Source organism: Nymphalis io, chromosome 8, assembly GCF_905147045.1.
Source record: "Nymphalis io chromosome 8, ilAglIoxx1.1, whole genome shotgun sequence".
NCBI classification, from domain to species: Eukaryota; Metazoa; Arthropoda; class Insecta; order Lepidoptera; family Nymphalidae; genus Nymphalis; species Nymphalis io.
The window spans coordinates 7,651,637-7,673,788 of record NC_065895.1 but is presented as its reverse complement, the minus strand read 5'-3'; the positions used below and the strand labels follow the sequence as shown (position 1 = coordinate 7,673,788).

The 22,152-nt window shown below is 34.9% G+C and overlaps 1 protein-coding gene across 7 annotated transcripts in view; it reads right to left on the bottom strand.

The window, feature by feature from the left end:
• LOC126770128 (phosphatase and actin regulator 4) overlaps nucleotides 1-22,152 on the bottom strand; it is a 51,839-nt gene that overhangs the window by 8,018 nt on the left and 21,669 nt on the right. For 3 of the 7 annotated variants that reach the window (XM_050489292.1, XM_050489296.1, XM_050489295.1), the window contains 7 exons: nucleotides 20,269-20,367; nucleotides 18,195-18,392; nucleotides 3,519-3,626; nucleotides 2,855-3,055; nucleotides 2,354-2,564; nucleotides 1,509-1,541; nucleotides 356-586 (listed from right to left, as the gene is read on the bottom strand). In XM_050489292.1, the coding sequence (XP_050345249.1) occupies nucleotides 356-586; nucleotides 1,509-1,541; nucleotides 2,354-2,564; nucleotides 2,855-3,055; nucleotides 3,519-3,626; nucleotides 18,195-18,392; nucleotides 20,269-20,367 (1,081 nt within the window). The remainder of the gene's footprint in view (nucleotides 1-355; nucleotides 587-1,508; nucleotides 1,542-2,353; nucleotides 2,565-2,854; nucleotides 3,056-3,518; nucleotides 3,627-18,194; nucleotides 18,393-20,268; nucleotides 20,368-22,152) is intronic. The other 4 variants (XM_050489294.1, XM_050489293.1, XM_050489297.1 and 1 more) reach the window with 4 other exon arrangements.

The following is a 22,152-nucleotide window of genomic DNA, read 5'->3' as shown; positions in this document are numbered from 1 at the left end:
ATTAATAAGTTTAAAAAAAGTAGTTGGATGCGTTAACAAATAAACGCAATCTTGTAAGCCCGTTAGATATTTTATTACTCAAAGCTTATATTTTGTCACTTCCATTTAATGCAAAATGAAATGTAACCGGTTTGTTAATATGAATGAAGTCTTTGTGAACAAATTTTAATGCAAATGTATGTATTGCTTGCAAACACGAGTGTATCGTAGTCCGTTGAGACAAAAATCCTAGAGTTATCGGGCGCAGGATCAAAGATTTTTAACCAAGTTTACAGTACAAAATTGGCAACTGTTTAACTCCGACGGCTACACAGAAATATCCTAAAGTACAAGGAGGTATCGCTGTTCCGGCTACCTGTTGATGAGCTCCTGGCGGTCGGGCCGCAGCGCCAGCTTGATGTTGAGGCTCTCCTTGCGCGCCAACTTGGCGGCCACGCGCTCCGACTCGCTGGAGTAGTCGTCGCGGTACTCGGCCGCGCCCTCCCACGGCCGCGCGTTCTCCTTGTTCTCCAGCGTGTTGCCCACGCGCACCGGCCGGCTGCTGTCGAGGGTGCGACTGCCGTTATTACTCCGATAGTTCTTTGTACTATGTAGGAGAGAAGGAATAACACCGATTCAGATTTTAGAATATATGTCGGATATAATGTTGAGGGCGAGTAGTGGTGAGAGGTTGCGAGAACATTACGTTACACTTATAACTTGTTATGTGTTATAGTTATTTCACAATAGGTTTTTAAATATGCAAAATATAATGTCGCAACGTCCTGGAAAATGAGAGAAAAGCGAATGAAGTCATTTTATCGCTAATTAGTAAGGGATCGTCAACGCAAACGTGCGTGACCGGCGTCACACTTGTCGCCGTTATATCTCACAGCACGCCATTGTCATTCTTAATGAGTTTTTATTATAAAAAAAATAAAGTATTTAATAAATTTAAATGAAACATATTTTACAAAAAAATAAAAAATGACCAACAAATTACATCATATCTAATACTATAATGATTTAAATTAAAAATCTTGATACGGTTTTGATGAACATAGCCTTATTTACTAATCGGTTTGCATATTCGTTACTTTTATATGCAATTTAACCGAGAAATACATAAACATGCAGCACAGACATAAGAGATAGAACAATAGCATAAACAGCCAAATATATCATTCAACAGACGACATAGAACTACGCGACTTACGATCTGGTATGTCAAGTACATTCAATCAGTTGTGGATGTGTTATCGTTTCAGCTAATTGTAGGATCTATTGTGGTACGTGTGAGTGTGTGCGTGAGTGTGAGCGGGTGTGTATGCGTGAGTGTGATCGTGAGCGTGTGTCGTGAGTTAATGGTCTTCGGTGTAGTGATCGAGGAAGTGAGCGGACACTAGGTACATGAAGACAGATGATAGTCGGAAGCGTGCGATGCACGATGCATGGGCGAAGGCGAAGCGGACCGTCGGGAGGTCTGTGAGGCGTGGCTCGACAACATCGACATAACGAGAGAGTGTTACCATATGCGGATCCTCGGCTTGGGCGGCGGTCGCCTGCTCGTCCGCATGATGGAAATAAACGCACACTTACAACATATCCGCGGAAACCAATTCATGTAGCGATCATATGATTTATAATATAGCAGTAACAGTGCAGTAGTGCAGATGTTGCAACATAAATTGCGACTCCGTTGCGGTCTTATGTGTAACCGCCGCGCGAAATTTTCCTGTCCACGTTTGAGTATTGGTAATGCTTCTATTATTTAAATTGCTAATAAGGTTTACCACACGTATGAACGTTTATTCAATTGTCAACGTTTAACGCGCAATAACTTATTCACGTGTGTAATATTTTAAATATTTTCAAATGATGAAAAGATTGTAGTATGCATATAGCAAAATTATTATAAATTCGAATTAATTTGAAATGAGATAAATGTTTTTGAATGTAGTCTATTGCACTATAATGTTAACTAATAGGAAACATCACTTTTTCAAATCACAATTTCAAAAGTATTATTTCATTTGATCGTTTTCATTACATAGTAGTTTTTATTTAAACAATTGAATGATCCCTAATGTTATTTACTGGATCAAAATATTAATGTAAATTGGATCGCCATAAGGTAAACTAATTGAATGTCAATTATAATGTTTTTCTAAAATATTGATATAAAGATAGATCATTTATTACTCTATTACTTTATATATCTCAACTCACCAATTTTTAAAACATTTTTTAGTCAATACTAGAGAAAATACTGCATATGTAATGATTTAATTTTTTTTTAAATTTTTGCAGCATAAATTTATTCTTAAGGTTAGCTGTTTTAGAACCGGACGATAGTCGTGGTGCTTATACTGACTTAAAGCTGGCGTGGTGGTGGTCCTGGCGCGGCGCGAGCGGCGTGGCGAGCGGCGTGCCGGCGGGCGACGCGGCGGGCGCGGGCCGCTTCTTGAGGGCGGACTTCAGCGGCACGGCGTTGAACAGCGGCTCCTTCGGGGGGATCTCCTCCACGCGTGACGTGTCCGCGCCCGCATCCGTCTCCTCCTCATCCGGAGAGTCTTCCTCTTCGGCTGACGATGCGAGCGAGGGGATCGTATTAATTTAAATCGTGCTCGGGCGAAACGTACAAAGTGTACTCTTGGTCGAGCATGAACGATTGCTCGTTCGTCAGTTGTACTCATTAATGAAGTTTTAGGTAACTGGGTAAAAATAAAGTTGAAAAAACTAAGTGCCGGAGAAATTACCCGTAAGCTGGTAGTTTGCATTAGAAAACCAATACATCAATGTGGGTGCATTTAACATAATTTGAAATTTATTAATTTGTAAAAGCAATACGATTTCGTTAATTGTTAATACTAACAATCGGACTGTGTGTTCGCAAGCTGATGCGTGTGGTGGTGTCGCGTGGGACTGGGCGAGCTGAACATGGGTGGTGGCGGGATAGGTCCGATCTCCGACAACGCGATGGGCGGCTCCGGTAGTTCCGACAGCATTAGCTGCTCCTCCGCGCTGACGTCGCCCTCGCTGCCTCCACCCACGCCACCCATGCCGCCATACCCCACTACAAGTACAAATATTATGTCAGCATAAGGCAGTAAGCTAGCAACCAAAACCCTTGTGATATAGGTAAACGTTCTTACAAAACTGTCCATATATTTACAAGAAATATTAATAAATGTTTACAAATCTGAAAGACGTGGAACACATTGCGTGAATAGGTGTAAACTGTAACGGTGGATTTTATTATATTATAATAAAATAACTATAAATCGTTAACTTTGATTTTATTAAAAATTACATTTTGATGTTACTATTATATTTATTTTATTCAAAAATAGATTAAACGGTATAACAAATTTATAGAGTGAATAATGATGATATAAAAAATAAAATTATAAAGAATATATTATTAATAACGCGAAAGTTTAAGCATAACGCTAAAGGAATTTCTCGTCATTGTGTTTGGTATGACGGATGATTTTCCTTAAGCGGTAGATAATGATGGCATTCGTGACGTGACTCACCGTCGCCTTGATAGCATGTCCGCCTTGGGAGCTTGCCCGCGCTCAAGGAGTTTGGTCTCTCCGGTCTCACCAATTCGCCACCATTCTCCAATTTATCTTTCTTTGGTTCTGAAAAGATTGAAAACAATAAATTGTAAAATATATTTATTTATTAATTCATTAAAAAAAATATATCGCCACTTTCTGAAACAATGAGTAATGTCTAGATTTAAGTAAAGATGATTCTCAGAAAGACCTTTGTTTGCTATTATTATATACACGTACATGCGTCTGACCTAAATGTTTCTATTAGATATCTATGGCATTACGAGTATGTAAACAATATGTATGTATGTAATAATATAATAGTTTCAATGCCATCAGGAGTAATTGTATAGGCGAACCGGGAACGAAACGTCACCATACAATGTCGATAGGACTAAAAATAGCAACCGTCGAGTGACGATCAGTGGCACGCGACTCCCATTCATCGCCGGCGCCGACACCTATCGGCCTTCAACACATGCTACTGTTTATTATTAACACGTCCTGTCTCCCCGTACCAGGCACGCAGCAGTCAAATCTAGATCGACGACGGAAAAAATTTGATATACAAACATATCTATATTACGATAAGTTACAACTTCGTCGAGTACTTCTAACCTTGCGTGAGGAAATTCAATAACTTGCACCTGGCAGCGCCAGTTTGCTATTTTCATGATTCGCAACGAGTAAATTGCTTAAGAAAAATTTCAACACAGATCTATTACATTAGAATACCGTATGAAAGAAACGTTATGTTTGGCCTTTAAATAATGGTTAGAGACATCGAATAAATATCAATAATCTGATGAAGCTATATTTTGTTTATCGTTTGCAGTCTAAATATTTTTATTTCATAAGTTATGTAAGTTAACTTATGAATATAACGTCGAAGTGCGAGTCACTTTATTCACACACGTCAAATAAAAAGTTTAGAACAATTTTATACTTTCTAACGACAAAGAGAGTGGTAATATTAAGTAACCGTTTATAAACCATCTTCAATGACAAAAATAAAATACATATTCTAAATAAGTAAATAATACGAAACCAACATATTTTGGAAACGTAGGTGTATCTATAAAACAATTAGTTATATAACTCAGTACGTATTTAAACAATTGTGCAAGTAGTTCAGCGAATGCTTTGATTCAACAGGCGGTGTAAAGTGGTGCGCGAGCACGATTCGGGTAGTGGGCGAGAGGTCCCAGTTACGATCGATGCGGCCGCCCTTGGCCAAGGCTCTCGCTGAGAGGATAAAAATCGTTGCGGTCGTTATGTAAGTAACTAACTTCATCTTCCTCGAGATGATATCAATCGTATTATACGCCTCATTAAAATGTGTACTTATACCAATTAAGACCGATTACAAAGTATTTCTAAGACATAAAAAAATATCTATGTTTTATATTTTATATTTTATATTTTAAAGTGACGTAAAACCGAATCAATTAATATTGGTTCTTACTTGATTATAAAGAATTACATAGTATGAAAAATATGCCAACAGCGCCAAGGATAGATATTTCTCTAACTCATACATTAATAGCACATACAATGTCAAGAGTACGTGTAGTGAAAACGCGTAAGCGGCGCTCTCTAGTGTTTCTCGTCATGATGCGTAAAACTACGCCGAAGACGTTGCGAAACTGAAAGCTCGTTAAAAATAATCAGTGTGCTAAAATGAAATAGACCCATTTGTTTTTGCGTTAACACTAGACATTCACATATCGAAGTTATACTATCAAATAGTAAAAATTATTATCGATGAAAGGTTACTTAGATTTCGAATTTATATATAAAACCGTCAAGAAATAAATTAACATTGAGAACCGTTAGCGATAGAATTATTCTTTTAATTTTAAAATGGTTTAATTAATTTTTAACCGGATGAATCAATTATTATTAATAATAAATATGAATAAGTAAGTAAGTCTCACAGTTATGTTTTAAAACAACTATACTTTTAATTATCTCATTCCATTTCAATTTTGATTCACATTAACAATAAAATGTCATAACAAAATATATTTTAAATAGACAGATGTAGGTCGACTATTGCTCACTGTAGTATTTGTGAGGCAAAAACATTTGCGAAGGTGACGAAATGTAAGTGGGCGACTAAAGAGCAACAAGAAGTATGAGATAACATTCTTATACCGAAAGTCACTAAACTTTCGTGATTTACTTTAATATATAAGTACGTAAATAGCATTGGCCTATTAACTATCTTGATATGAGATCGTTGTACGAATGTTTTTTTTTAAGATTTGCATTACAACACCATACATTTTTAATATATTTATTTAATCTTAGATACATATGTTTTGCGTGTTACAGAATAGCTGAGATTAAAATAGCTTTCGCTCTTCTCATTTATCGTCCTTGTCCTAAAAAATGATGTTGATACGATAACTAATTCAATCATAAAAATATTAAATAAATGGAGACTAAAATAAAACCGTCAAATTAAAAAAAAAACAAACGGAATGCTTGCTTCCTATGGTCAATATTCATTTTATTAGCATTTAGGACGATGAGAATAATCCATAGCTCAATCAACCATAGTCTGTTCGGATTGACAAATAAAAATGTTGATGTAGCGCGGAATACAAATATTTAAAATTACAGAAGTGGTACTAGCTCGGATTTAGCACTCTTTTAATGGTATAAGATCGATGCGGAAAAAATAAGATTTATGTAATCAGTGTTTCCATTTAAAAATTGAAGCTTTTGTAAACAATAGGATAAATGGAGCATTGATATCTCAACCGGGAGAGACGGCCGTCACGGGCGGAAGCAACCGCGGTGGGTCAAGGGCGTGCCGCGGCCACGACCGTCAGCCTTCTCTCTATCATACGCCTGGCATTCTTCGAATTATTGCCTGTAGGTATGCCTTTTGTCTAAGACAAAGCCCATTATATAATATCCAGCGACCAAGTGCATTGAAATTTCTTTTTTAGCTTTCAACTTAAATGAAATGTCTGTTGCTTTGTTGAACGTATAATTTAAAAAAAATAATGGTTATAATTAAGTTAGTACTTCATCATAAAACACATATAGCTATACTCTGTGAGAAATAATTAAAATGGCGCACCTTGTTCACGTGTAAAAGGCTCGACTCAATATTACTATACTTATGATACTCGACATAAAATAGTTTTACGAGGTCGCGACGCGACGCCACTGTATATATTTACCGGCATTGACGCCTGATGCCTGATGATCACAGCCTGCTCGACATTAACTATCGGTAGTGTCGTTTGTGGTTAATACATTTTATATTTCCTTTGATCAAAACCCAACCCTTTTTGTATGCATATAAATGGCAATACCTTACGAATTGAAGTTTCAATATAATAAAAATACTCAAAAAGTCGATGTTCACTTATTATAATAATAAAATATGTATTATCATTATCGATAGATTCATTTTCATACAGAACTATACAAATTCTGTCAAAAAATTAAAAAAAAAAGTATAGCAATTTTAATATTAATAATGTCTTCAAAATTAAAATATTTATTTCGTTTCTTCTTTTTTTGAATTATCCAAATTATGAAAAATGAATACTCTTTTTTAATACAGTTAAAGGTTAAATTAAATGTGATTTCTAGCTTATAATAATAAAGATATGATATCACAATGAGCTTGGAATTTTAATCCCGCGTATCGCCCCAAGTAAGTAATTTGTTTTTATTCAATCTGGAATAAGCGACGACTGTTTTTACTAAAAACATTTTAAAATAACAAAAGTAACTTATGAATATTTCAGCAGTTAACTTTAATATGTCAAGATATATAGAGAAAGCGTAACTCTGCATTTCCTCGTTATTTATATTTAGTATAAATTTAATAATAATTAATTATTTTATTATACACTATGAAATTCATAATATTCTTTATCCAAGTGAGCTCTTACGAGCGCTGTGGATGTATTATAGCAGGCAGCTTCCAGCAGGCAACTGAAGTTTCTCATTTCCACCAATTAAATAACATAGATATGTTATATTAAATAAAATATTATTATTATAAATCTTTTTTGAAAACGAACGAATACTAATTTCTTGCTTTTTACACCTCTTATCACCTATATAACTGAATACACAAAATAAACATAACTGAACATTGTGCATTGTTCAAAAACTCTTAATATTAACAATCAAAAAAGTAATCAATGAATAAGCTTCTATTATTTGATCGCTACAAATGATAATGAAAAATAATCTTATCATTGTTACCATAAAATTAGAAAAAAATGTTGCGTGCGATGAATTCATGGTAATGTATGTATGGTTTTAATGAATGCAAGTCACTGGCTTTAAGTTCGAAAGGTGCATAGCGCAGTTGGAGTGCATGGTGCAACGTGGTCTAGGTGATGTACCATTGGAGCGCGCGAAGAGCGTAAGGTTAGAGGAGTGTCTGGGCACGGGGGACTTGCGGCGCACATAGAAGTGGTCGTGGCGCTGCGGTGGCGGCGGTGGGACGAAGGGCGGCGGCGGTGGCAAGCGCGAAGGCCTTCGCCTCGCGCCGCCCGCGAAGGCGTCCATTGCGGCGAGCGTCCCGACGTCGCTCATGCTCGCGGCGCGCTGGCGGCTGGAAGACTGCGGGTACCCGCGGATCGTTACCCCTCGCCTGCCCGCCCCGCCCGTTCTACAAGCTCAACTCCGCGCGCGCTCTTCGATCGCCGCCCGCCCTCCGCACTTTGCCGGCCGCCCACACACCGCTTCGCTTTGTTTTGAATTTTTAATTTAACGCCATTCATCCCGCGGCGGCGCTACGTGAAACGAGAAACTAGCACCATTATACTTTGCAAAGTTCGGTGACCTGTATTCATTACTTTGTCTAATATATATAGCAAATTATTTTCATAACTTTTATATGTAATCCTCAAACCTAAAGCTGTCATAAACAAACCAAAGTTTAAGTAAGTTGCGCTTGATTTTTTTGAAACCATGTTTTATCCTGCTACGAAAAAGAAACCCAACCTTTACTTATCTTTTTAAATAAGTTACTTTATCTAAGTATAAAAATATAATAATATTACATAACAATACAACAATAATACACTAAAAATACCTAAGGTTAGATATGCAACATGTTATAAACTTCATCATAATTTGAGTTATGTTATTTCTGTAGAATCATGTTGAATCTATTAAAAATTGCCATAAGAGCTTTTTATAATTTCATTTACCAATATATATATATATATATATATATATATATATATATATATATATATATATATATATATATATATATATCTCCATATATATGCATATATATGTTATTATATAATTCCATTGATACCTGTTAAAAATTTCTATCTACTAAAAAAATTCCAATTTAGATTTTCTAATCATTAATGATTTAATTTAAAAAAAATGCTTTAGAATCTATTTACTTTTAACAATTTAAATTTTTAACCGTATCTCTTATTCCTGTTTTTGCTACTAGATTATTTTTTTATCACTTCAGTTAAATAAATGCACAACGGAACAAACGTCATCCTCCTACGCGCAATAATACTTCTCCTCAGCATGTGCAGCCAGCACAATGACGTCAGCATGTTACGGTCAAGTGCAATCATCATTAAATACTCTTATTATTCTTGCCTCTACATATAATTATCCACAAAAATATATTCAAACGAATGTATGCAACATTTATTATTTATACTCGCTAAAGGCAGTATAAAGCTTTCTAAAACTTTAACCCTTTCCAGAGAACAATGGATATACTCTTTAAAAGTCAAGGTCATACAAATTATTCTCTGATTTAAATAGAAAGAAAAAACTACAGTATTGTATAAATAATGCTTGCGTTCTTTGATAAGAACTATATTTTTACTTTTTATATTAAGATAGCACCATACATTATCACTGTTGGGCTTTGTGCAAGCTCGTCTGGGTAGGTAACACCCACTCATCAGATATTCTACCGCAAAACAGGAGTAGGTTGTTTTTCGGTTTGAAGGGTGAGTGAGCCAGTATAATTACAGGCACAAGGGACATAACATCTTAGTTCCCAAAGTTGGTCGCGCATTGCATGCTATGTTTAACATTAAATTGGAATATTTTCATAGATCATAACGATTATGAATATTTATTATTAAAACAAATCAAATAAAAAATTATTTGGATTGCCCTTAACTATCGGTAAGGTTGAGTTGTGTTCTCTAGCGAGATAGAACCGCCAAATTTTGCTTATTACTATTTATTAGTACTAAACAGTAATTTAGTAGTTCTTTGTAAAAGTTATTTTAGAAGATAGGTAATCTTTATCTCGTTCTCAAATAACATTTTATTAAATTAAATAAAACATTAACGTAATCTACGTTAATGTTTTATTATCTAATTTATATTTTATATAATTTTATTATATAATGTTATATTATTAGTTTAAAAATTAAACGATACCAAATACGAAAATAACTTCGAAGCAGGTCAAACAAACTCAGTCATGAATCCAGCGAAATTGCTCTTTTTAAGTAAAAGTCTAACATCAGTCAATAGTACCGGCTGCCATTTTTCAGCACTTGACCCAAATCTCTATGAAATATAAATGTCAATTTTTTTTTAAATTATTGAACAACATTATATGTCTCTTTTAAAGAAAAACAACGTTTTAAAACTCAATACGTTCATAAACAATAATCTCTTAAAGTAGGAATAAAATTAGTTATTTCTCATCATCTTAAAAAATATTTAATAATTATTTGTATTTTGCTATATGAATTATTAATGTTAATTAATGGATAAATACAACTTTCAAGTGAAAAGAACTACGGTAACGAAATAGAAGCAAAACTTGACTAGCAGAGTCGGCGAACACATCACAATGTTCGAATATCATAAACATTTTAAACGTGTTTGCAGAGTTCATAATCTATTAATGATATATGGTGTGATAACATAGCCTTAAAGTGTGTGGATTTGAAATATGATGTTTTATCATTCTGTCAATTAATTATCCTAACAAGTTTTTTAAAACCTTTAACGCATAATGTAATAACCACTTTTTATATGACTTGACCATCAATTAATAAACAAAATTATCATATCTATATATATGCACAATAGATTGTTACCTTAATATTTAATATCCTAAAACCACTTAAAAAAGAACAAATTACACTGAAAGAATTATAAAAATCGGTCGAAAGTTTTTGACAAGTTTAAAAATCTTTGAAATACAAACAAATGGAAAACCTAGTTCCACCTTGTTTTGATATCGGTTAAACACGAAATACATGATTATGTAATAATTAGCGTTTAAAATTAAATGAAAACAGAAATCAACTGCGTTAATAATTACTGACAAATTATAAAAATTTTGTCTGACACATCAGCTCTTGTTGAAATATATACAATATAAATAAACCCTGAACACTTAATAGAATCTGGGATTAGAATACACGATCAAAACAAACACTCCGACTACGACAAACATCACCATGGCCTAAACAAATATTTGCCATGGGATCGATTCCGCGTCCGTTAGTGCAGAAGTCAGCTCTTGCAGTGATTATAGGGATTGTAAGTGCTCACTATACTGTTTATATTGATGCTAAATTATTAGCCGCCTTCAAAAAAGGAAGTTGTGATTTTTTTGTCTGTATGTTACCCGATAGATTCGCCGAATGTTTTTTTTATATATATGTCCGGGATGGCAAATGACTCTACTCCACCTGATGGTAAGTGGTAGTAGAGTCCAAACGCGACGACGGCCAGTACAGTCGGGAAGAATGTTCTGTACTAGCCGTCACCGCCTTGCCGGCCCGCAAGATGCCTCTTCACGCCTCGTTTGAAGGAACCCGGGTTGTAAGAGGAGGGGAACACGTGAGCTGGTAAGGAATTGTGAACCTCGAAGGTTTAAAGAAAATAATATATAGGGTATATTATTTTAGGTTATATTATTTTAATAGAAGAATATTATTGAAAAACTAAGGAACTCGTTCGTTACTTGTTTCTCTAAAGAATTTCTCATCCAAAACCTCCTCTTCTTGAATAATAGAATTGGGAGCTTATTCCACGACACTTCATAAATGCGCGTTGGTGGATAATCAAAATTTCTTCGAACACGATTTTCCTCACCATCTTTTTCTACGCCACTGAGCGCGAGAAATATTATAATAATTATTTTTCAAAATAAATCTGCATTGTCATAAGAGTTTTTTTCAAGAGTTGAGTTTTCAATCAGCGGTTTTAATCTAAAGCTCATTGATTGAAAATCTACGATAAATACGTTATTGTTTATGATCAAATATTGACTTGGTCGGTCAATAAAAAGTTATAGAATTTATCTGTTATGTCTAGATGTTCCTTTCTATTATTAGACTCCTAAAATAGATCTTAATAAAACATATATTTTTCTAAAGAACACCAGGTATGTCAGTTTTTAGTTTGTGTTGGTGAGGCAGCACACAACACTAAGGAGTTAGGATTGAACCTGCGACTTTCACATAGACGGGGTCCCCATACACAAAATTTGTATAATTCGAAAGTTAGTGTATATATATATTATATATGTGCACAACATATTTTTTTTTCATAAAAATTGATAATATTGACCATAAGCGATACTCTTAAATATAATTATCGACAATATTGATTGATATAATTTGTCTTTGAATTGTTTACTTTTGTGTCATACATATTTGCAATGGTGTCTGCTTTTAAAGAATTTTTCGAATGCCGGTTTTGTATAATTTGTGAGAGTGAAGCAAATATAACAATAGCGAGACAGAAAGTCTCAGATATGATCAATTACTTTTATGTGAAAGTTTTTGTTGGAAACATTTTAACGCTGCGTGCCGATTCGCTTTGTGAGGTTTTATTGTTAAAACAATTCTTTTATTTTAGAGCTATTATTTTAAAGTTTACATTATAATTAACTACTAGTATATCTACAGTAAATCCTGTTATATATTCATTTATCTACTATTTACGTGAGATCAAAATACAATTAGAATATGGATGTAACGCATACTCTAGGAACAATCTCAAACATAAATATCATATTTAAATTATATTTTCATAAGTTATATGAAATAATGTAAATTTTTTCTGATAAAGGTTTCAATATTTTTTTACAGTATAGGTAGGCGGACGAGCGAATGGGCCTCCTAATGGTAAGTGGTCAACAACGCCCATAGACGTAGGCACTGTAAGAAATGTTAACCATCGCTTACATCGCCAATGCGCCACCTTGGGAACTAAGATGTATTGTCCCTTGTGCTTGTAATTACACTGGCTCACTCACCCTTCAAACCGGAACACAACAATACCAAGTACTGCTGTTTTGCGGTATAATATGTGATGAGAGGGTGGTACCTACCCAGACGAGCTTGCAAAAAGCCCTACCATTACTTATTAAAGTAAATTAAAAAAAAAATTTAAAGCGAACTTTTATTCAATTAATCTTTGGTATTGCATAATCCACCAACCCACATTGGAGCAGCATTGGTACTTCAAAACTTTTCCTCAACAGAAAGGGTGGCCTTATATCAGTAGCACATTAACAGGCGGTTACTTTTTATGGTGCATAGTTGAGTATATAAAATTATTGTTACCAGCACCAAAGGTGCCAAATTTCAGCTCAATCGATTTCGCGGAAGTGGTCATCACTTACAAGATTTTACTCAAACATACTAAAACAAGTGCAGTTAAAATAAAATTTTGATATGTTAATATAATGGGGCAGTATATCCTAATTATTATTATTTGTTTACTGATGGGTCAAAAGATAAAAATGAAATTGGAGTAGCGTTTTTTGATCCACAGAATAAAACTTCTCTGAAACTTAAAATAAATTGTAATATTTCTATTATGCATGCTGAGCTGATTGCTATTACAGAAGCTTTGTCATATATTAGTTGCATTAATTTAAATTATATTGTAATTTTAACGGATTCAAAAAGCGCTCTTCAACATTTATTACGATGTACTAGTCCTTAGTTACCGGGGATTACCTATCGCCTATGAAATTTTAAAAAATATATACAAATATATATCGTGTAATAAGAGAGTGTCTTTACAATGGATACCTTCTCATATTGGTATAGAAGGCAATGAAATAGTTGATTGTTTGGCGAAAGAAGCTTCTTTTGACGGTGTTCCTTTTGCTTGCTTTTCGAACTATACAGAGGTTTTAAGTGTTCTTAAACGAAATTGTCGCAGACAGTGGAAATAATACTTTGACATGAGAGCTGCGACAAAAGGAATATGGTACAAAACAATACAGCCAAACTTAAGTCGCAAACCTTGGTTTATTGGTGCCAATATGAGTAGGTCTGAAATTGTAACAACCTTGCGGCTTCGCTCCGGACACATTCCACTAAATAGTTTTGCCTTCTTAATCGGTAAGGCGGTGTCATGTGCTTGTGCAGAATGCCATAAGAATGAGGATGTATACCATATATTATCAGAATGTGTCCGAAATGAAGCAGAAAGAAATATTTTATTAATAAGATTTAATATTAATTTATTAGATATAGGAGCTTTTAACAGCATACTAGCCTATCCTGTCTCGGATCAGGCTAGAATGTTATATAGAGTAGTACAAGTAGGATTAAGACATAGAATTATTTAAGTTTTGTTATTTATAGGTTGATTTTGTAAACTGATTTATTATGTTTAGTTATTCCTATAGGGGTGGCATGATCACTCGGTGACCAAACCCCTCTTAAATAAAGAGTAAAAAAATATATAATGGGGCAGAGGTTCTCGAGTGGCGACCATGAAACGGAAGACGCAGCGTGGGCCAGCCACAAAGTCCACAAGGTGGACGAACGACATCGTAACGGTCGCAGGAAGCCGTTGGATGTGAGTAGCGCAAGACCGGCTATCGTGGAAATCCTTGAGGGAGGCCTTTGTCTAGCTGTGGACGTTTTCCGGCTGACATGATGATGATGATGCCTCTGCATGTAAAGTTAATTGAATTTTTTACTACTTGTTTCATCGATTGTGATATCGTCGTAAAGGGCTTTTGGGCTGGTTTTCTTTGACAAATTTGTGGCTTGGGACTTCAAAGTTATATAACAATAAAACCAAAATGGTTCTACCGAGAACAACCAGCACTCTTTTTAACCCCTCTCATTACATAAATCTACTTACTATATACAATTCAATTACTTTTATGTTAATACTAAACGGTTAATGTAAATAGTTTATGTAAAATTAGGTAAATCGCCAAGAGTTATCGTAGTTGCGCTCATTAAAATACATTTTAGTTGACGGTCAACTGTTGATCCTACAAATAACTTTGTTCCGTGTATACATGACATCAGAAGTTAATTATAGTCATTTATTTTCTTTATAATGATTATTAAATCTATCGTCATATCCGTAGTACTAGAGAATATTGACTTTAAATTAAGTAGATTTTTTTTATTTTTTTTTTTTTCAGCCTTTTGCCGTCCACTGCTGGACGAAAGCCTCCCCCATAGAACGCCAACCATCCCGATCTTGGGCAGTCCGCATCCATCCCGAACCTGCCTCCTTTTTTAAATCGTCGGCCCATCTTGTCACAGGGCGTCCTACACTATGTTTGCCTAAGCGTGGTCTCCACTCCAACACGTGTCGGCTCCATCGGCCATCAATGCGCCTGGAGACATAACCAGCCCACTTCCACTTCAGCGAGCTAATTCTAAGCGCGATGTCGGTGACTTTAGTTCTCTGGCGAATGTCCTCATTTCGGATTCTATCTGCCAGAGAAACCCCAAGCATCGCGCGTTCCATTGCTCGCTGAGCGACTCTAAATTGGTGGACCAGTCCTACGGTAAGTGTCCACGTTTCGGCACCGTAAGTCATTACAGATAGGACGCACTGATTGAAGACCCTGGTCTTAAGTAGATATACCACAGAGATATTAATTTACTGCCTATATTTTTTTTAGGACTTTATTCCGATTAGAAGGGTGAGTGAGCCAATATATGTAAATAATAAAGATTACATTTTAATGGTTGGTTATACATTTGGGACTCTTCTACATATTTTATTACTGAAAATACTTTATAGTATATAAATAGTTTTTAAAATATTTATTGCAAAACAAATAACTATAATACCAATGCTAAACTATTGAAAATAAATTATTTATAAGGTAATCAAGTACGCCCCTCAATATTTATTTAAATATTATACTTAAATATATTTAATATTATGTTTACGCTGCGTAATACAAACTAAAGAGTAACTAAATTCCAAAAATACCTAAACTGAAATTTAAAATAGAAGTTTAAGTGAATAGGTATTTATACCAAGTTAAGTGAAATATAGTGATAACAACTAACGTTACACTTTGATAAGCAAACTAACATAGATACAATGCACATGCAATTAGTTGAAGTGGATGTACTCTGGATACGGAGCGTTAACGATATTGTCATCCAATATTAATATACATTTAAAATGTATTTTAAACCACAAAAGAATAATTTGTTTAGTTCTTTTTAGACTTGATTTTTAAGAAATATCTAGATGAGGCGTGATTTTTTTTAATTATCTAATATATTTAACATATATATAACATAGCAGAATAACAGATGTGCCCCCCGATGATGTTTTCTCCAACTTTGCAAGTTCGTATGGTAAGAAATATGGACCATGCCTAACACCATCAATAAGTCGTTAAGACGGTGTGCTCGTGAGTCTGTCATGATATTGGCTCACTCACATATTACAAAGAAACGCAAAGCATTGCTGTGTGGCTACGGAATAACTGACCACTAAGTGGTACGGTACCAACCCAAACGGACTTGAATAATAAACTATCAGTGAAATTCTACTTGATGTTTTCGTCATATTAATAAGTAAAATAAATTGGTGTCAAGGAACAGCACTACGCACCTCTCAAACAAGCACATCCCATGATATAGCCCATCATAGACAGCCGCGACGCAGGCGGCGCGGGCGGCCGAGGCTGCGGCACGCGCCTGCCGCGGGGCGGCGCTCGCGACACCGCGTCCGAGTTTATACACCACACTCAACTCTACCGCTCTCGCAATATTCGCTCTGACCGTCTCGGTACTGAGTCACCCTTGATAAACATCTTCTCGATACTCGATTGTATTCTAGATCTAAGCCGATATTCTTTAATATGTGAGACATGATTCCGTAAATCTTACGTACTGAAGGGCTAAACTACGATAATATTAACAAGTAACCATTATCTTTTAAAGTAACATAATTTTAGTAATGGGTTTCTAATTAATCAGCGCCATGGGACACAGTCGGTGCAGCGAGTACGATCGCGTGCTGCGACCGGTGTCGATCGATATAGCCTGCTAAGTTCGCGCCTCGCGGTCCCTACAGACCGCAAGCAACACACAGTTTTTGTATGTAGGTTAAGGGTATAAGGACTAATGAAATTATAAATAAATTTAACCTAATATATTTATTTAATAAATAATATTAATGCGGAACTGTTACAAATTATATCCACCTATCAAAACATTTTGCATAAACCTTATGCAGACTTGCTTGAGTTGAGAGCGTGTGATACAAATATAACAAAAAATAACGCCCTTTTAACTAACTTCATTCATTTTTCAATTACGTATAAAGATGCTGCTCACACTTGAAAATGTATGATATTATATCACACATATATAATAGTTCAATATTTATATTGACCTACGACACATTTTAAACGATACGCGCAAGGGGGTCGTCATCAATATCGATTTTAAACGGTGGGTAACACTGGAGATTATGTTGTGTTATCATGGGTGGCTACTGGGGATAACGCAGGTGCGTGTGTCGAGGAGCAGTCGAGATAGGTTAAGTCTGTGGGCTCGGAGCGCGGGCGGGCGCGGGCGCGGGCGGGCCAGCACTGAGGCGCGCGCCGGACTGACACCCGCGCCCGCGCCCCGCACACCCCGCGCCTGCAGCGCCCCTGTCACCACCCGACACTCGATCTAGACTTCCTACATCACCCCTATCCACAGTAAGCGTAATTTTTATAACGACTAATCGGTATAATCCTAGCTTGTAACCGTGTGATTGCACCGGACAGTGTCCTGATGCTATATATTGATCAATAAATAATCAATTACGGTTAAAAGTTATTTAAAACCCTAAATTTTATGGATATTCATTTTATTATACTTATATTATGATAAGTAATAATCTTAACGTTTAAGAGCAAGGAGATCGAAATAATTGCAAACGCTACAAAAGGAGCAATCCGAGCTTGAAAGGTAATTAATTCTTATTGTCTGTCTGGTGCTGACGTCACGTGCAGTTCGTCCGCAGCGGCCGCGCGGAGGGCGCCGGCGGTGGCGCGGTGGCGCGGTGGCGGGGGTCAACGTTCGCCGCTCGTCCTGCCAGGAAGCCGCTAATTCCCGCCACGCGTTGCTTTTCTTTACTTATGAATACGCGCAACACGTATTTTTTTTTCTTTTCAGCGGAACGTTAGTCAATGAAAAAGCATTTTAAGTACAGCAGTGAAAAGCTTTCATATAGAAAGCTACTAAAAACTGTTACGCATTTACTCCTGTTTTATCCCTAAAAACTAACAAAAAAAAACAACGTATACCTTAGTACTTACCTACCACTATTACTTGTAAAATAATATCAAAGAAACGATAATTAACATAATTATTTTTTAAGTCGACAATAAGTTTAAGGACAAGTGGAAACACATACCGATAACGTTGTTGTTCTGATGATGGTGGTGCGCAGCAGCGGCTGCGGCTGCGGCGACGGCAGCAGCGAGCGCGGCTTGCTGCTGCGCCAGCTGTGATGCGAGTTGCGCCTGCAGCGCTGCGTGCATGGCACCGCGCTCCGGCATGCCATCACGCTCATTCCGCGTTTCCTCACCACCGTACGTCGGAGATTCCTCATCTAAACAACGCATATGTATAAGATATTTGTATGCGTAATAACGTCTAAACAAATTAATTACGCTAGAAATCTACAATATTTTGTTCGCAACTACAGAGATAGGCAATAACTAGCGACAGAACATATAAATATGTTCCAGTAAGCTCATTTACACAAGCCGTTACAATTTAAAAAAACGTAAGTGATTAAAATGTAATGTATTAAAAGAAAAATGTTCATAATGACAGTTTGTGTAGTATAGTAGTCACATGTAAATACTTTTATACATACATTTATAAATAAGATTAAACAAATAATGTTGTATTAAGAAATGTTTAGATTGCGCTTAAAAATAATAATGAATTCTTATTTACCGTTTTAATTTATTTTTATAAAAAAATCACCGTAATTTTATTAACGGATACTGAGATCTGTTCAATTGTTGATAATTATATTATCACTAAAACTTTGCGCCATTAATTTTGATGATTAATGAAAACTGAATAATACTATTTACCGGTGTTTTAATTGAATTCCAAGTGAATTTAATTTAATAATAATTCTGGAAATATTTCACTAATTACACATAAAATAGTTGTATTATTAAATAATATTATAACGGGCCGCAAGTCGTTGACTGTGCACGCCTGTCATGGGTTCTCATAGAGATGCCAACTACGCCAGCTTAGGCTAAATAACATTTTATAAGCCTAGTTTGTTTGGTCTTCCTTTTTCTCATAGTATATTCACTCTGAAGCTTTGGAGATGTCTACTATATAACTATGTATTGATAAATACGTACACGGAGTTTATGTATTTATTATTCGTTTACTTTAATACTGAGATAAGAAATAAATCATATTCAAAAAATGACTTTCAGTGTCTAATTAAACGCGAAAAAAACTTCTCTCTGAATCTTAAATCGATACAAATTACGTTCTTAAATTGATTATATTTTTATAAAATGGGATACGATAACATAATATGTATTTATAAGATATATTAATTTAACTACATAAATAATCATTTCTAACACTAAATAAAACGACTGTTGAGTTTTTTTTAACTGTCAGTGCTATACACGAGGTGAGGAAAAACATATTCTTGTGCCAATTAGTAATATATTTATATTATGATTGGATGAGGCGTTAACGCAACTAGCTGCTCCGCTTTCTGGTGGGTATTACATTAAGTTTTAGGACCTAGCCAACTGTTAGTAGTAGTACTAACACATTTTAGGGGATGTTCTTCTTTTGTCACACCTTCTTTCACGCGTACTGTGACACGATTGACTAAATCACGTTAGATATATCCCACAAAGTATAAAATATATACACCTATTATTAAGTTGAGTCAAGCTCCACTGAGATTTCGTGTGATTTGCGTTTATAATTCATATCGTGCTCGGCCGTGAACATTGGAACAAAAGCTCCAACAGCTTGATCTCGGATTATTCTGCTAGAATATAGCTATCAAAGTCGCAGCGTAGAATAAACTCTAAGCCTTGTAATTAATGGTAGAGAAACCATTTGCCCAGTAATGTTACATTTACGTGTAAGGGTACATTTGACATTATTATTTATTGTAAATATCTTACTAATTACTATCATGTTTTAAATTCGATTCGATTCGCACTTTCGTTTAGTAATTTCTGTGTGAATTTTGAAAATATGTCTTTATACAGTGAAATGGATTATATATTAGGGTATTATTTATTATGTATTATATATTATTTTATTTATCACTTCGACATGCACAATTAATTTGTTTTTAAAGATTTTATTCCGATAATTATATTATTTATAGAAGGGTTACAAGGCAATACATTTATTGATTAAAGCGAGTTTTGTAATCTCAAACGATATTAGAAAAAGAAAAACAAAAAGAAATAGCTTACTGTCTTCGGGTACTGGGGTCACCGGACTCTCCGGTAGAAGAATTCCTTTTTGAACTAACTCATCTCTATTCGCTCGGACGGATATCTTCCTTTCTAAGGCTGTAAAGAAAAATATTAAAGGCATTTCCTTTTAAAAACAAAACGATCTTCTATCTATTCTATCTATCGTTGAATAAATGTTAAGAGAGAAAACATTTTATAACTGGAAAAAATAAAATGTGTCTGTGGGGAAGTATTTAAAATCGGACCTTGTGTAGTGTAGTATAGTGATATATTATAGTATGTGGGCTACTTGATGATAGAATTATGAGAGACGTGTCAATCTCTTTATTCAAGTTGCAAGATAAATCTACATACATATAATGTTATTTGAAATATCATACAATTAAAATCATCAACCTATACATGTATATACTTTAGAATTTAAATTTATGACACTTCAACATTAAAATTACCTAATAAAGCACAAATGTTGAGATTTTTAACATGGCGTCTAAGATGGCCGGCCCGCGGCCGGTTATGTAAAGTGTATTATAAATTCAATCTACTTGAGTTTTACGACATTACATATTCTATATTTTGCAGATTCATCATTAAAAAGGTAAGCAAAATTGTTGTAATTTAAAAATAAAAGAAAAAAATTAAGTCGCAAAATAATATTTTATTAAGCAATGATGTTTCCAAAAATAACAATCATACAGACGCAACCGGTTTTTAACATTACTTGACTCGTTTTATTGGATACATCAATTTGAAAAAAAATACATTCAGGAAGCGAAACAATATACAATATTACGTATCATCATTGCCGTTGGCACATTTTTGTGCATTTTAATAGAATTCCACGTTATGGTCCATCTTTTCTGAAGTTTCACAGCGACTCTAAATGTCACTACAGAGTACAAGATTTTGTACACATAAAGTACCGATTTGGCAAAGTGAATAGAACCGTCGTCGAATCTGGACTTCTATCACTATTTACCATCAGGTGAAGTAGATTTTTCTACCCGGCAATTATAATTTAAAAAATAAAGATCTAAATAAATCAGCGTGGCGGAATAAGGTTATTTATTAAAGAAGAGGGCTGTGCTCATAATGGCTCGAATTTATGTATTAAATTTCCATACCACGCATTCAAAAGTGGTTTTCTATCAACAAATCCTTAGTAGACTCACTAAGTTGCATTGATATTATTGTATAATATTTTTTAAAATCCAAAAGAAATAATTTTCAGAATAGAAATCATCAGTTCACTTGGTGCAAAATACTTTGTGCAAGCCCGTCTGGGTAGGTACCCACCACTCATCAGTTATTCTACTGCCAAGCAGCAATAATTAGTATTGTCGTGCTTCGGTTTGAAGGTGGAGTGAGCTAGTGTTACTACAGGCACAAGGTTCATAATATCTTAATTCCCAAGGTTGATGACGCACTGGGGATTTAAGGGGTGGTTAATATTTCTTAAGGCTCTATTGTTTATGGATTGTGGTAACCACTTACCATAAGGCGGTCCACTTACCGGGCTGCCTATCTAATACAAGTAAATAAATCATTAACTTGGCCTAGATAATATTAAAAATCTAGTAGTCTCAGTATTTTGTTACATTCTTGGCACTCGAACCAGAAATTAAACAAAATTTTAACAGATAAAGCTATAGACTATATATGTATCGTAAAATAAACAGTGACCTTGTACAACGGAAACAATTATTAGTGCTTAGTCCAATAGAGGCAAGAGTTCTCTACTAAAATACGGAATTATTTAAAGTCGTAAAATTTATCGTCAATTGTGGAAAAATACTCACAGCGACCATACAATAACGAAATGACTTTTAAAAATTAAGATGAAATGATATCTGTACATTAATCCGCAAACATCTCAAGTTA